General features: G+C 39.4%; 2 protein-coding genes across 2 annotated transcripts in view; both read left to right on the forward strand.

The window, feature by feature from the left end:
- LOC122870258 (low affinity immunoglobulin gamma Fc region receptor III-like) overlaps positions 1-13,920 on the forward strand; it is a 1,099,642-nt gene that overhangs the window by 428,582 nt on the left and 657,140 nt on the right. The gene's annotated exons all lie outside the window — the stretch shown is intronic.
- Positions 1,427-11,302, forward strand: ttc29 (tetratricopeptide repeat domain 29). Its single transcript, XM_044184078.1, is given in 14 exon segments — positions 1,427-1,449; positions 2,050-2,079; positions 2,258-2,363; positions 2,596-2,679; positions 4,263-4,322; positions 5,013-5,176; positions 6,621-6,797; positions 6,919-7,131; positions 8,019-8,104; positions 8,612-8,703; positions 8,920-9,043; positions 9,547-9,636; positions 10,995-11,114; positions 11,116-11,302. Coding segments are annotated over 12 exon segments (1,350 nt in total). The 5' UTR covers positions 1,427-1,449; positions 2,050-2,079; positions 2,258-2,271; the 3' UTR covers positions 11,164-11,302.

A 13,920-nucleotide genomic window follows, 5' to 3' on the forward strand; every position in this document is an offset into this window, starting at 1 on the left:
AACAGCCTCTCTGGCTCAGCTGCTGCTGATTTCCACACTGAACGTGAAACTTTATTAGAAACTCTGTGACTCTTTGAAGAAAAAGAAACACATTCACCACCACGGACCGAACAGAGTTTCCATCCTGGCTGTGGTGAGATGGAAAAGTTTCGCTCAAACGACCTCCTGAAAAAGTGTGCGTTTGTACAAAATAGGAAATCTTTTATTTCTCATGCTTATGTAATGGTGTTTTAATAATCATATTCTCGTATTCAACTTAATGTATTGCTGATTTGATTCTCTTTTTCATCCTTTAACCATCATCCTCATCTTTTATTAAAGTTTCACTTTTGTGTGTTTTAATGTTTGTTTTTCTTGTCCTATATACACAAAGCGCCCATGCAAAAGAAAATGAATGACTTATTGAGAAGCCAACCTGTCTAAATATACAGGTTGAATGAATGAATAGTAATAACATGAATGATGAACTGTAAAGAGCAAGCAAACTTTATTTAATAGCTCTTTTCAGAACAGAAGTTACAAAGGGCTTTACAGGAAGAAGAAAGGGGAAAGAGGGAGCGAGAGCCAGAGAAGACAATATATAAAAAAAGGAGAAGTAACGTCCCACAAAGTAAACAATTAAAAATCAACAAAAAGCCAAAGAAAATACATGTTTTATTGAAATACTTTTTAAAGATGTGCACTGATTTGTCTTCTCTGACACTTTGTGGGAGGCTGTTCCAGAGTTGAGGAGGAAAATGGCTGAAAATTCAAGATTCAAGAGAGCTCTATTGCCATTGTTTCCAACAACAAAATTGCAGTTTCATCTCCAATCGGGTGCGTGGTCATTCAGATATATATACATATATAAAAGTACCAAAATACACAATTCAAAATAACAGTAAAACAGTACGAAATGTACACTTATACATTTAACAAGAGAGACAGCCAGTGAATAAAGAGAAGGGAGTGATATTAGCTATATTAGATCAAGATGTAAATATCAAAATGCTAGGTTAAGTACGTTTTCCTGATTATCCGTACATACTTTTACATTTCTAGGGCAGGACTTTTGCTTGTAACAGAGCATTTTTACAGTGTGTTATACTTTAACAAAGCATCTGAATACTTCCTCCACCACCGCCACATTCACAGATCAATAAAAGAAGAATTAATGAGGATTTGAAGATATTAGTTGTTATTATTATTATTATTTTGAATCTCTGTTAATGGAGAAAACAATCTTTCGTTATTTCTGAATGGAACCAGGCAGCAGGGAGGAGTTAGCAGGATGTTAGTGTTGGAATGCGGCCTGGTCCGGCGTTGCCATGGCGACGGCGTAACGCGGCTGCTGGCAGCGGAGGAAACTTTGAAAACAAAAGTTTGTTGCACCTGCGGTAAGTTTCTGTTACTGTCTGTGTGTGTTTTTTCCTTTTTAATTCATAAAGCAGTGTCGTAAGGAAATAGCAGGTTTGTTAATACAAATGTTTGTAAAGGTAAGTTAGTTTGAGACAGCGAGCTTCTGCATGGGTGAGTTGTTAGTTATAGCGACTTTAGCTAGGCTAACAGCTAGCTTAACTTTAGCTAACTCCCACTTTTTTAGGTTTATTGGCCTCTTTCCAACCCGAATAATCCAGTATTTTGGGACCGTGCCTGCCATGCAAAGTTAACTGGAAAAAAACCTGTTCAGTTGAGGATGTTATCCATAATTTAATCGATTAATTTCACAGTTTCACAAAACAATCCCAACTCAAGTTTCAGTAACTAGCTAGCTTTTCTCTGAGCTCTGCAGCTGTCATGACACTCCACAACACTTTAGGAAGTTAAGCAAGAAAACTGTATTTAAATTGTAACTCCAACTCAAGGTCCACTTACTGTACTGGTATTTTCCTGAGCTTTCAGCCATATCACACGGTCTTTGCTCAGATAATAGATGCTCAGATAATTTCACAGTTTTAGCAGCCAATTACCTCAGACTGTAATAAAACAGAAGTTATTATTTGACATTAATACAGTTGTTTACCTGTAGCCTAACTGTCACATTAACTTACATTTTATTTTATTTAACAGGAAACTTTGATCATCCTACTGGAGCAGAAGGTTTGTATGAGCAGCAAATAGTTATATTTAAAAAAAACAAAACAAAGCATATAGATAACAAGATCTGCAAATGTAACAGTGTTACAGTAAAGTGATATCAAGAGTTATTATTAGATAAAATAACAAATCTAATAGGATTTCAGATGATGGTGTTTTTTCATGCCCCTTTCTCCTTTAGTTTGACGACTGAAGATGAACGCAGCGGTAACACAGCGGCACACCGGGCCTTTTCTACCGGAAATTACCACCAACAGCAAAAAACGGAGGAAAAGTACTCAGTACAGGTAGAGTACAACTGCAGTATAAAGTCAGAATAAAGGTGTTTAGAAAGAAATAACACAGACAGGAAATGACATACGTGTATGTTTTATGTAAGTGTCATACATTTAAAACACTCTTCTGCAAAAAAGTAGTTTTTTTTTCTTTTGGTGATCTGGAAGATTATTCTACAGCTGAGTCGCATAAATGAATGCAGTAAAAAAATTAAACTTGTGTGTGTGTGTGCGTGTTCGGCAGGATGAAGCAGGAGAAGCGGTCTCTCCAAACTGGATCGGTATCGGATAAATCGGCTCAGATCCTCTCCAAGGCAGAGATTGCACTGTGAGTTCCCCAGGTGGATTTTGGCACATCAAATTCTGATTTATTTCGATAATAATGCATTGTTTATTTTTGTTTTCTTCTTAATATCCTCCTGTTAGCTAGCAGGGACATTCTCATATACCACAGTTTGCTTTTTTCCCCAGACATTCGTGGCTCCTCCACATAGCATTGTGTGTCCATCAACACCCCATTAAAAAATCTAGAGATTTTAGTCTGCTTGTTGGCATTTTAACCTTTTACCACCGACTGTTCCACAAGCAGGATGCTAGCACTATGGACAGCTAGTGCTATCAGTCAGGACGGAGGATTTACCTCCCCTGAGGCGGCAGTAACAGATATGAGGTCTTTAATTCCTTCAGCTATTGGCGTTTAAACTAAATGTAATTTGGCAAGTAACTAGCTGTAGATGTGACAGGATGGTCCGCTACTTTGTGACTTTTTCCTCACTGCTTTCTCTGATGGTTTTGGTGACAAGTGAGAATGAAAATAGTGACCTTGACATTAACCTGTGTACTGTACGTGTGTACCTTTTAGTATTTGTTGTTTTTATTTATTGCTGTACTTTTCTGTATTTATTATTCATTAACTGCTGTCTATAAGCCAAATTGCCCCTCAGGGATATTAAAGCTTTACTCTATTATGAACATGTCACGGCGTTGGCAAGCAGAGAACAGGGAAAGGACGCAAACGCAGACAGAAGAGGCAGAACGATGACTTGAGTGGTTTATTAAGAGCTTACTGGCAGATACAGGTAGACTGGAAGGAAGGTAGGCAGGCGACAAACAGGTAACAGGCAGACAAGACAGAGCCAACATAGCAACTGGGATGAACTGACAAAGAACAAAGGAATCACTGAGACTATATGCACAGGTGAGGCCAGGATAACTAGACACAGGTGAACTCAATTATGGGCAAACAATCCAAACTGATGGCAAAAGCAAACAAAAACAGGAAGTAAAACTACCAGACACATGAGGCAAGGAGAATATTTCAAAATAAAACAGGAAATAACCAAACACAGACCCTCAAACCATGACAAAACATTTCCATGAATATGTATCAATAGATTATACTCTCGTCTTTTTGGTCATTGTGGTCACTGTTGTCGTAGAAATAATTCATGTACTATTCATGGCTGAGTATACAACTGTAACCTTAAAAATATGGTGTCTCCCTTCCTTCAAACAATGTAATAAATCTTAAAAGGTCTAAATGATCAAAAATAGTCCATTTGTTTAATTTAGGCAGCAGACCTGGGTGTTACATGGTTTAAGTACTTTATTTTTACTATTTTTCAGTGAACAAAACACAGTTACAGTGAGTATTCAATATAAAACTGGACACACTTCTTATTGAGCAGGAAACCTTTATACCCTGACTTACTGCAGCTGTAAGCTCACTTATATTAAAACGAAAGGTGTGCCCTCCGCTGCTAAACAAAGTAAAAACTTGCCAAGCACAGAGATCAAGGTTCAATTTTAGTGTCCACACCCGAGCTCAGCTTTTCATCCTTCCATTCCCGCCTAACTTCTTCATCTTCCCTTCATGCTCCTATAATGTCTTCTGCTCTCACATCTCTCCAGGTTCAGAAACAGCCTAAAGCAGAACATCTGCGTGGAGATGCTTCAAGAAGGCTATCACAGGTATATGATCACCGAGCAGTGTTGAAGTTCTGAGGAGGTACAAACTACACTTAACAATGTTAAATTGTTGATAAATGTGTAGACACATCTCTACATTTCTGTTCATTTATATGTACTGTAGAGAAGTCTTCATTTCACATGTATTCAATGCGAAGTTGCATGTTTTTGTCATTAAAAAGCATTGGCTTAGTATATTCAAAATGTTCTAATGGAAATTAACTCCAGGTTTAATAAAAACAAACTCAAATTCTCCTGCCATCCTACTGAACGTAATTTATTTAGGTTTCATTTTGAGGGTTTAGAGTCCGAATACAGTAAATTTGGGGTTTGGTTTTAGTCATGGTTTCGCTATGGTTCACTATAGTCCGCTATTTTACCATCAAATAAAATGCATGATGTCTTTTGTGGTAGAAGTAAGTATGACTTTGTGGTGAAATCAAGCTTCTGTTAGACCAATAAATACTAGCTGGGACTGTGATTGGCTGTTGCTGTCTGCTCTGCTGCCAGTGCTCATTTTAAATGAAGCACTTATAGACACTTTGTCTATTATTGTCACTTCCATGTGAACGTATAGTATTTCTCTGTCTCACATATGAACACACACAACAATTTATTCTCCCATTCTTCCAAAACATTGCCGCAAAGCTGACTGCGACAGCTAGCACAACTGTCTTTATCTCTCTCTCTCAGGTCGTTCTCGGAGCTCTTCTTCCTGCTGAGCACTGATCAGGATCGGAGGGCGGCGGCTGAACCAGGTTCTGCTGTCAGGCTTCAGGCTCCGCTGGACGAACAATGGGACAAACTGGAGACCCTGAGACTGCACCTGAGCCGGGCTGAGCAGGCTGAAAGGACCGGTACACACACACACACACACACACACCTTGTACTTCGTGAGGACCGTCATTGTCATAATGCCTAATTCTCTAGCCCCTTACCCTAACCTTAACCATCACAACTAAATGCCTAACTCTAACCCTCATTGTAACCATAACCTAATTCTAACCTAACCCTTAAAACCAAGTCTTAACCTTCAAACAGCCTTTTGAAGTTGTGCGGACCGGTCAAAATGTCCTCACTCTGTAGGTAAAAAAACGTGTTTCAGTCCTCACTATGTGGCAACTACAAATACACACACACACACACACACACAAATCAGTGGAATTCAATTTGTATTAAAAGAAAATAAGACACAAATACATAAACTAACTAAAAGTGTTAACATATAGTATATTGAATGAAATCGGTAAATTCTTATTACATAAAGGTGTGTGCGAACTGATAAAATATGTTGAATTTCCACTTAAATTCGTGCTGCCTCGTGTACATGATGTACGCCGAAATAAAGACAAAATCCCATGGCTTATGGTGAGGTTTAAGTTAGTGGTCAGATGTGTGTCAGTAAGATAGGCAACTCTAAATTTCAGGATTTTCTAAATGGGAGTTTTGTTATTCATCATACAAGATAGAATGATGCGCCATTGGGGCTAGGACATAGGTGTCAAACTCTGGCCCGCGAGGCAATACCAAATGACTACTAGAGCTGGCCCGCCGGTATTATACAACGCATTCACCGCTAATACTACAAATCCCATAATGCTCTGCTGTTGTTTTGGCCATAAATCATGACCAGGACCCAGAAACGCCCTCTCCTCTGTGACAGTAGTCATAGCGACCTCATGCTACAACTGTCACCGTGCTACCCCTTCCCAAAAATGGCGGAAAGAAAAAACAGGAGCTTTTTGGAGGCAGAATATCTGTTTACATGTGTTAAAGACAGACCTGTTTGTCTCGTATGTGGAGCCAACGTGGCTTTAACTAAGGAGTACAACATTAGACGACTCTATGAAAGTTTCAGTGAAAAGTCTTGCTTTTAGCGTGCCAGATGGGTGTTCAGATGTAATTCTTGGGCACGGAAAGTCAATAAATTATTAATTTCCCTATATTTTTGTCGGAATAAAAACATTAAAAAAAAAAATAAATAAATAAATATATTATACGGCGAAATTTGGTTCAAAGCAAATGTCAATTAAAATATTTTCATTTCCCTATAATTTTGTCGCGGACTGTATATTGTGTGGTAACAAGCGTTGCTTGTTCCATATTCAATGTTAAAGCAAAACTTGTTTGGGTCCATAAGGACATTATATATTAAAAGGTTCATTTGTTCAATGTTGGCCAGCGACTTTGTTCAAGTTTAAAATTTTGGCCCGCTGTGTATTTGAGTTTGACACGCCTGGGCTAGGAGGTTCTCCCCACAGTGTTTCCTGTGTGTGTGTGTGTGTGTGTGTGTGTGCGCAGGTTCCTGGTCGGTGGTGTGTGAGCAGCGTCTGTTTTTGGGCCTGTACTTCTCGGCTCCGGAGGATCTCTGGCTCAGTTTGCACTTCTACCACAGCTGCGTAGACAGAAAGCAAGGGGGCTGCTCGAGACCGGCCACCGAGGCCCGGGCATGCTTGGCTGAGCTCTACCTGCAACGAGGTGAACAGTACACACACACACACACACACACACAGATGGGTGACAAATAAAGCTTCAGTGCTCCAGATAGATAGATTCCACAAGTCTCCCTTGTCCCCTATGTGGTCCCTGTGTCCTGCAGGTGAGCTGGAGCAGGCGAGGCAGCAGGCGGAGCTGTGCATCAAGCAGACAGAGGACGGCAGCTGGTTGGACTCAGCCGGTCGCCCCCTGAGGCTCCGGGCCCGCCAAGCGCTGTGGAAGATCTACAGCCGGCTGGCCGACGCTCTGCTGGACACCGCAGACTACAACGAGGCCCTGACGCTGCTCCACAAGGGCTACAGCATGGCTACTGAGTGTAGGTAGACAGTCAGTCTGAAAATATACTGAATACATACAAGATGTTGAAAGACAATAGGCGTGTGAGAGAGAGAGAGATACCTAATAAATGCGTGAAATCCATATAATCCAATGAGTTTTTAAATAGTTTATTCAGTTTAAGAAGTAGGAGAATTTTCTCGACCCATAAAGGAACAGGACTAAGGGTCTACAGCCATGCCAGTGGCTCTGCGAGAAACAAACTTTGAGCTACATCAGCATGCTAACATGCTCACAAAGTCAATGCTAACATGCTGATGTTAAGCAGGTGTAATGCTTACCATGTTCAACAGTAGTTCAGTTTTAGTTTCATGTTTTAGCATGCTAACGTTTGCTAATTAGCACTAAACACAAAATACAGCTGAGGCTGATGGGAAAGTAATTAGCTGCAGGTATTTGGTTATAAACCAAAGTACAGGACAAATTAAAATTCTGACCTGATGATGGAGCTAGATGAAAAGTCAGAGGATCACCAAAGTTATTATAATTCACCTTGAGGGCAACTTGAATGTCTGAACCAAATTTCATGGCAATGCAACCAATAGCTGCTGAGATCTTTTAGTCCAACAGTGCCATTCTTAAAAATATAAAATCACCAAAATTGAAGATACATGGATTTCACTGGACAGCGACGATATATAATACAGCATGTGAAGGTCAGAGATGTTGCTTTGCACTGCTTTAATTGGCCCATTGTTAGAGTGAATGTAAGGTACGGTGTCCAGCAGGGACAAAACTTTTGAAGAAATTACCAAAGACTGAATATAACCAAAATTCCCAACTGTCCATTTGTCAGTGTGGCTGAAGATGTCTGGAATATAATACAATGCAACAGGAGTGCTGTGTAGTTACTGATGTCTGTTTCAGCTGAAGACAAACAGATCGAAGGGCAGGCCTCCCATCGGCTAGGACTGGCCTATCAGAGTGCAGGAGACCATGACACAGCCAAACAGGTACGTGTGTGTGTGTGTGTGTAAAGCTCTCCGTTATAAGTTTTGTATATAGTTTCATTTTTAAAAAGGCTCAGTAATTTCCTAAACCAGCTGTAGTTTTTAATCAAACAAACAGGAGGAAATAGTGCATTTTGTTGGGGACTATTTTCAGCGGCGGATGAATCCACATGTGGTGCTGTAGTGAGTGTTTGGGGCAGCAGGACGGTGTGTGTGGGGCTGAGTCAGAATAAACTACAGTGTGTGTGTTCATGGTGATGAAGGAACATGTCACCCGGTGCAACAGTGTGGCTCATTAATGTGTTTTTAATAGTTTCTGGACAACAATGGAGCTCTGTGGCTCAGAGGAAGAAGATGTATCAGGCTGTGATACACAGATGATACTTTCAGTGTTGGTTTTGGTCTTTTCATGGGATTTGTTGACAATAACAAAAATATAGAATATCACCACCAGACATTATTTCTGTTTTATTTAGTAATACAATTGTGTGTGCATGTTTGTGTGTCCAGTTCTTCAACATTTGCATGCAGATTTGCGGCACACTGCAGGATGCAGACGGACTGGGAAAGGCCTACAAGGCTATGGCCAAGTCTATAGATGGGTACACACACACACACACACACACACACACACACACACTGTGTATATACCCTCAAGCTTTATGCATTACTTGTGTGTCCTTTGTGTGTGTGGTTATTTAGGTCTGGGTCTGCATATGTTTGAACATCCATGAATCTATTGGTGTCTGCATGCCAGTTTCAGTACAAATGTTTATTGTGTGTGTGTCTGTGTGTGTGTGTGTGTGTGTGTGCGTCAGTGAGGGAAACACACATGAGACAGTCCAGTGTCTGGAGAAGTTAGTCGACATCTCTCGTAGCAACGGACTGCAACACAACCTGGCAGACGCCTACCTGTGTCTGGGAAATATCTACTATACGATGGTGTGACACACACACACACACACACACACACACACACACACACACATACATGTAGTGATTATTAACCAGTGAAAGTGTATCACTATTAGCATGACGATTCCCTCTTTGACAAAATTACCTTATTTGACAATTAAAATAGTTGCAGATTGGCTTTCTGTTGATTGATTGGTCGACGAAATGTCTCTACTTCTGTCTACATCATAACTGACTAATTCTGTGCGGACCGTTAACTTTTTAAATTTTAATTTGTCTTTTTGTTGTTAGTGCTATGTGCAGCGCAGTTATGATATTGATGTTTTGCTATACTTTGGGGAGAAAAAAACTCTAAAACACTTGTTGATATCAGCTTCTTAAGCACACAAATATTACTATTGTTTTTGTTTTTTTTAAAAATCGTAACATATCCTGTTGTCTCAGAATAGAAATCATTGCAAATTTAACACCCAAAATACAAGAATTTTCTTTGTTATTTGGTTTTACCTCCTCTCTCTCTCTCTGTGTAGAGTCAGTATGAGAGAGCTTGTGAATGCTTCCTGCAGGGTTACGAAGTTGCCTGTAACCTGGTGGATGTGGCTCTGCTGCAGAAAGCACAGGTACAGTTTTTTTTTTTTTTTTTTTTTAAATGTCATGTCTGTATGGCTCTTTTCACCCCGTCCCGCTGGTAGAGGACCGTGCCTGCTTTTCTGTAACACCTTTCGAATTAGTTCAAGAAAAAAGATAAAATACAGAGCAAATTAAATCTGGATACAGTGCACTGAAGAATAAAACAAAGATGGCCAATCTCACCCTTGTCATGAGCCTTTTTCACTGAATACATGTCACAGTAGGAAAAGCACAGGTGTAAATAATAAAATTAACGATGGCTGAATTCCATTTAGCTGCTTCAGTTTCAGGGTCCTTGTATTGTGCATGCTGGCTCGCTGACACTGTCATGGCTTACTGCGACACTTGACATAAAATGTCAATGTTATCAGTAACACCTGTGCTTTTTCTACTGTGACAAGTCAGATTGTCTGCTGTGAAAAAGGCCTATTCCTTCAGTTTCAAGAAAGAAGTGGTCCAAGTCGTCTTCCATCTCAGAGTTTATAATAAATAATAATAATAAATAAAACTTTATTTATAGAGCGCTTATCAAAACAAAGTACAAAGTGCTTCACAACAAGAGAAATAAAATACCACAGAGAATGACGAAATATAAAGAAATAAAATACATAAAATACACAAAAGCAATAAAATAAACAGCCAGTTCAGGTAAAATCAGGATCTGCTTTCAGATAAAAATGTGTTTTGAGAAGAGACTTAAAAGAAGACTCTGACTCAGCCTGATGTCTTCGGGCAGGTTGTTCCAGAGCCTCGGGGCCCTGATGGCAAAAGCTCTGTCCCCCTTAGTTTCCATCCTGGACTCAGGAGCAGACAGGAGACCCCTGCCCGAAGATCTCAGACTACGTGAAGGTTCATAAGGGATTACAAGGTCTAAAATATAATCTGGAGCCACGAAGAGCCTTTAAAGTAATCAACAAGATCTTAAAATCAATCCTGAAACAAACAGGGAGCCGATGTAAAGAGGCTGAAACAGGTGTGATGTGGTCGAACCTCTCGGTCCTGGTTTACAGCCGAGCAGCTGAGTCCTGTACAGTCTGCAGTCGGGTCAAAGTTTTTTGGTTAAGACGAGTGAACAGGCTCTTACAATAATCGAGGCGTGAGGAGATAAAAGCACGTACAACAGTTTCTGCATCAGTAAGATTTAAGATTTACCTCAATATTTCTGAGGTGATAAAAACATGATTGGACAAGCTCAGTGATATGTTGCTCAAAACATAAACTGCTATCAAACGACACCAAGATTTCTTGCAGCAGGCTCAATATGTTGTGACAGGTTACCCGACAATCTTCACTGTGTTTCCTGACACGTGCTGACAGCTGTTCTTCTATCCGCCTGTGGGTCTGTCAGGTGTTGGTGGCCAGTGCTCGCGCTCACTCGCTGATCAGGAAATACAGCGCTGACGTGGAGTCGGCCACGCCCACCGCCCTGCGACGCCTGGTGGCCTGGAAAGAGACCAGAGGACGTCAGGGCTCTCAGCACAGACTCCACAGATAATGCTGCCACTGCCTGGTACTAACTCTTTATCGGATAATGAGACTGGTGAACACTACTGGTCTTTAAAAAGGATAGACTGGAGTAGGGAATGTAGGGAAACACACCTTCAACACAAAGGGTTTCATACATTGTTCTCATTAGCATTAAATAAACATAAAAAGTACAGCTGTTCGATATATGTATCATATGTGTTTTTAATCTGTTTGATATAATCTCATTCCCTTGTTAACAGTCAAATTAGTGGCATAATAAATACATACGAGACATGTAAACCTGTATTTCCCTGATTTTAAGAGGAGCTTGTACTTGCACGGCCGTGAGCTGAGCTAATCCAGTCTAATCTCAGCTTTCAGCATAGCTTTACACTGCATGTCGAGACAAAAGAAAGGCCTGCACTATCTTTTCTGACTTATCCGTTTAATGTTCTGTTCAGTTCAAATGCATTTTAACTCACAAACATGATGGAAGTTTTTTTTCTTCTGGGTTTTATTGTTGCTGCTAATGCAACACTTTTTAGCTATGCTAGCAGTGCGTGGTCTGTCAGTCGGTCCACGACTTTGGTCCAGACTGAAATATCTCAACTATTGGAGTGATTGTCATGAAATTTGGTACAGGTGTTCATGGTCCCCAGTGGATGAATCCCTACTGTCTTTGGTGATCTCCTGACTTTTCCTCTAGCGCCACCATGAGGTTGACATTTGTGGTTTTGAGTGAAATGTCTCAACAACTACTGGATGGATTGCCATGAAATTTGATTCAGACATTCGAGTTCCCCCCCAGGACGAACTGCAAAAACTGATTGAGTGATTCTCTGACTTTTCATCGAGCAGCATCATCAGGTCAAAATTTTAGTTTGTCCAGTACTTCAGTTTATGACCAAATACCTGCAAAACTTCTCATCAGCTGTACTAATTAGCAAATATTAGCATGCTAACATGCTAAACTAAGATAACATTGTCACTGTGAGGATGTTAGCATGTCGACGTTAGCATTTAGCTCAAGACACTGCTGTGTCTAAGTACAGCCTCACAAAGCTGCTAGCATGGCTGTCTGTCATGACTCTTGGTCTTGGTTAAGTATTTTGGGGGCATTTTTTGCCTTTATTTGATACTCTAAAGTTGGGAGGTGACAGCATGCAACAAAGGTCTCCAGCCAGACTCGAACCTGGGACATTGTGATTACATGGTCAGCGGTAAAGAGCACCCTGTAAATGTCACACTTTTCCAGCAGCCAGTGGACAACTTGGAAGTATGACATGTCAGACTTTCTCCAACGCACATGAACGCAGCATAATAGTCACCACAGCTGAAAACAACAAACACTGTGTAATGGTGGAAACTGCAGGATGTCCTAATCAGCTGATGTCTGGTTCGAGCGCGCTCTGTCCACCAGACATCAGCTCCTGTTTGTAAGATAATTAGCAAATAAACAGACAGTAAACAAGTGCAATCATCTCATCAGAACTCAAACCATGTGGACAAACAGCAGACGAGGCGATCAATCCCTTCTGTCCACCAGCTGTTCATGTTTGTGTCTGTCGAGCAGAGCAAATGACGAAGAGGAGGAGGAGGAGGAGGAGGAGGATGAAATGTCCTGCCACAAAAAGCCAATAACAACCATGATGCTGAACTTGAATAGTAATGCTTTGAGAGAGAAGTCAGGAAGCTGCAGCGCGCCAAACAGACGGCAGTGTGTTTGTTAGTAGAGACATTTTGAACACAAACTGGTTTTTAAAATTGTACAGTAATTTTTTTTTCTAAGAATAAAAACGGGATTAGTGAGCAGCCTCCCACCAGAGAGGAAGAAGGAAACTTGTTGAATGTTATCATATTTTCAGAAAAGCATCTCTCATACTTTTTTTTAAACAATTTTCAGTTTGTGAACAGTTTTATTTTGTTTATAGCCGGTGATTATTTACTGTTGTACAGAATAAAAATGTTTCAGAACAAAATATGATCTGTGATCTCATTATTGGTTGCATGTTAAAAACTGCTGTATGATGATTTTTGAAAGAAATAGGCACAACAGGCTGTTGTGTTGATAGATTATAAGATTATAAGCATTTATTTATCTTACTGTGTCATAATACATTGTTGACTATTGAATTATGTTGGGAAACTAAATAATGCAGAAAATAATAAGCCATTATTGTTGTGTTGTATGTTATTTATATACATTACTAATTTAACTAAGACTGTTTGTGTGAGCATGTATTAATTAACTTTTGCATGCTTAATTATTTGACTGACTTTATTGTACATCTTTGGTTTAATTCACTATTATTATTAAGTTATTGGTAATTATTTTCTTGTGCCCAATATTTTATTTATTTATCCTTTGTTTTTTATTATTATCAACCATATTTAATCACTATCCCAACTCTGTCTGTGATATAAACTTTCTTTCTGTTCTGTTCATTCATGTTTTTTTTTTTTAAACTTTATTTTGTTAAAATGGTTTGCTAAAATTAAATCATTTCAAGTATTTTACCAAACTGTATTTATTTATTTAAAGTTTTTTTTTTTTTTTTACATTATTAAGGTAAAAATACATAGCATTATTTAGTTAGCATTAAATAGGTTAAAAATCGCTAAAATTACACTGTTATATGTATATTTTTTAATTATTTTCTTTTTTCTTTTTAAAGATTCTTCTGAAACATATTGTGTGTCTTTACCTACAGTCTATGTCTTTACATAAATCTGTGCTATAATGAAAATACCTTATTTATGCTTTATTTACTTGTATTGTACGTGTTGCGTTTACCTGTAATACGGTA

This window comes from Siniperca chuatsi, linkage group LG22 (genome assembly GCF_020085105.1).
Source record: "Siniperca chuatsi isolate FFG_IHB_CAS linkage group LG22, ASM2008510v1, whole genome shotgun sequence".
In the NCBI taxonomy this organism is placed as follows: Eukaryota; Metazoa; Chordata; class Actinopteri; order Centrarchiformes; family Sinipercidae; genus Siniperca; species Siniperca chuatsi.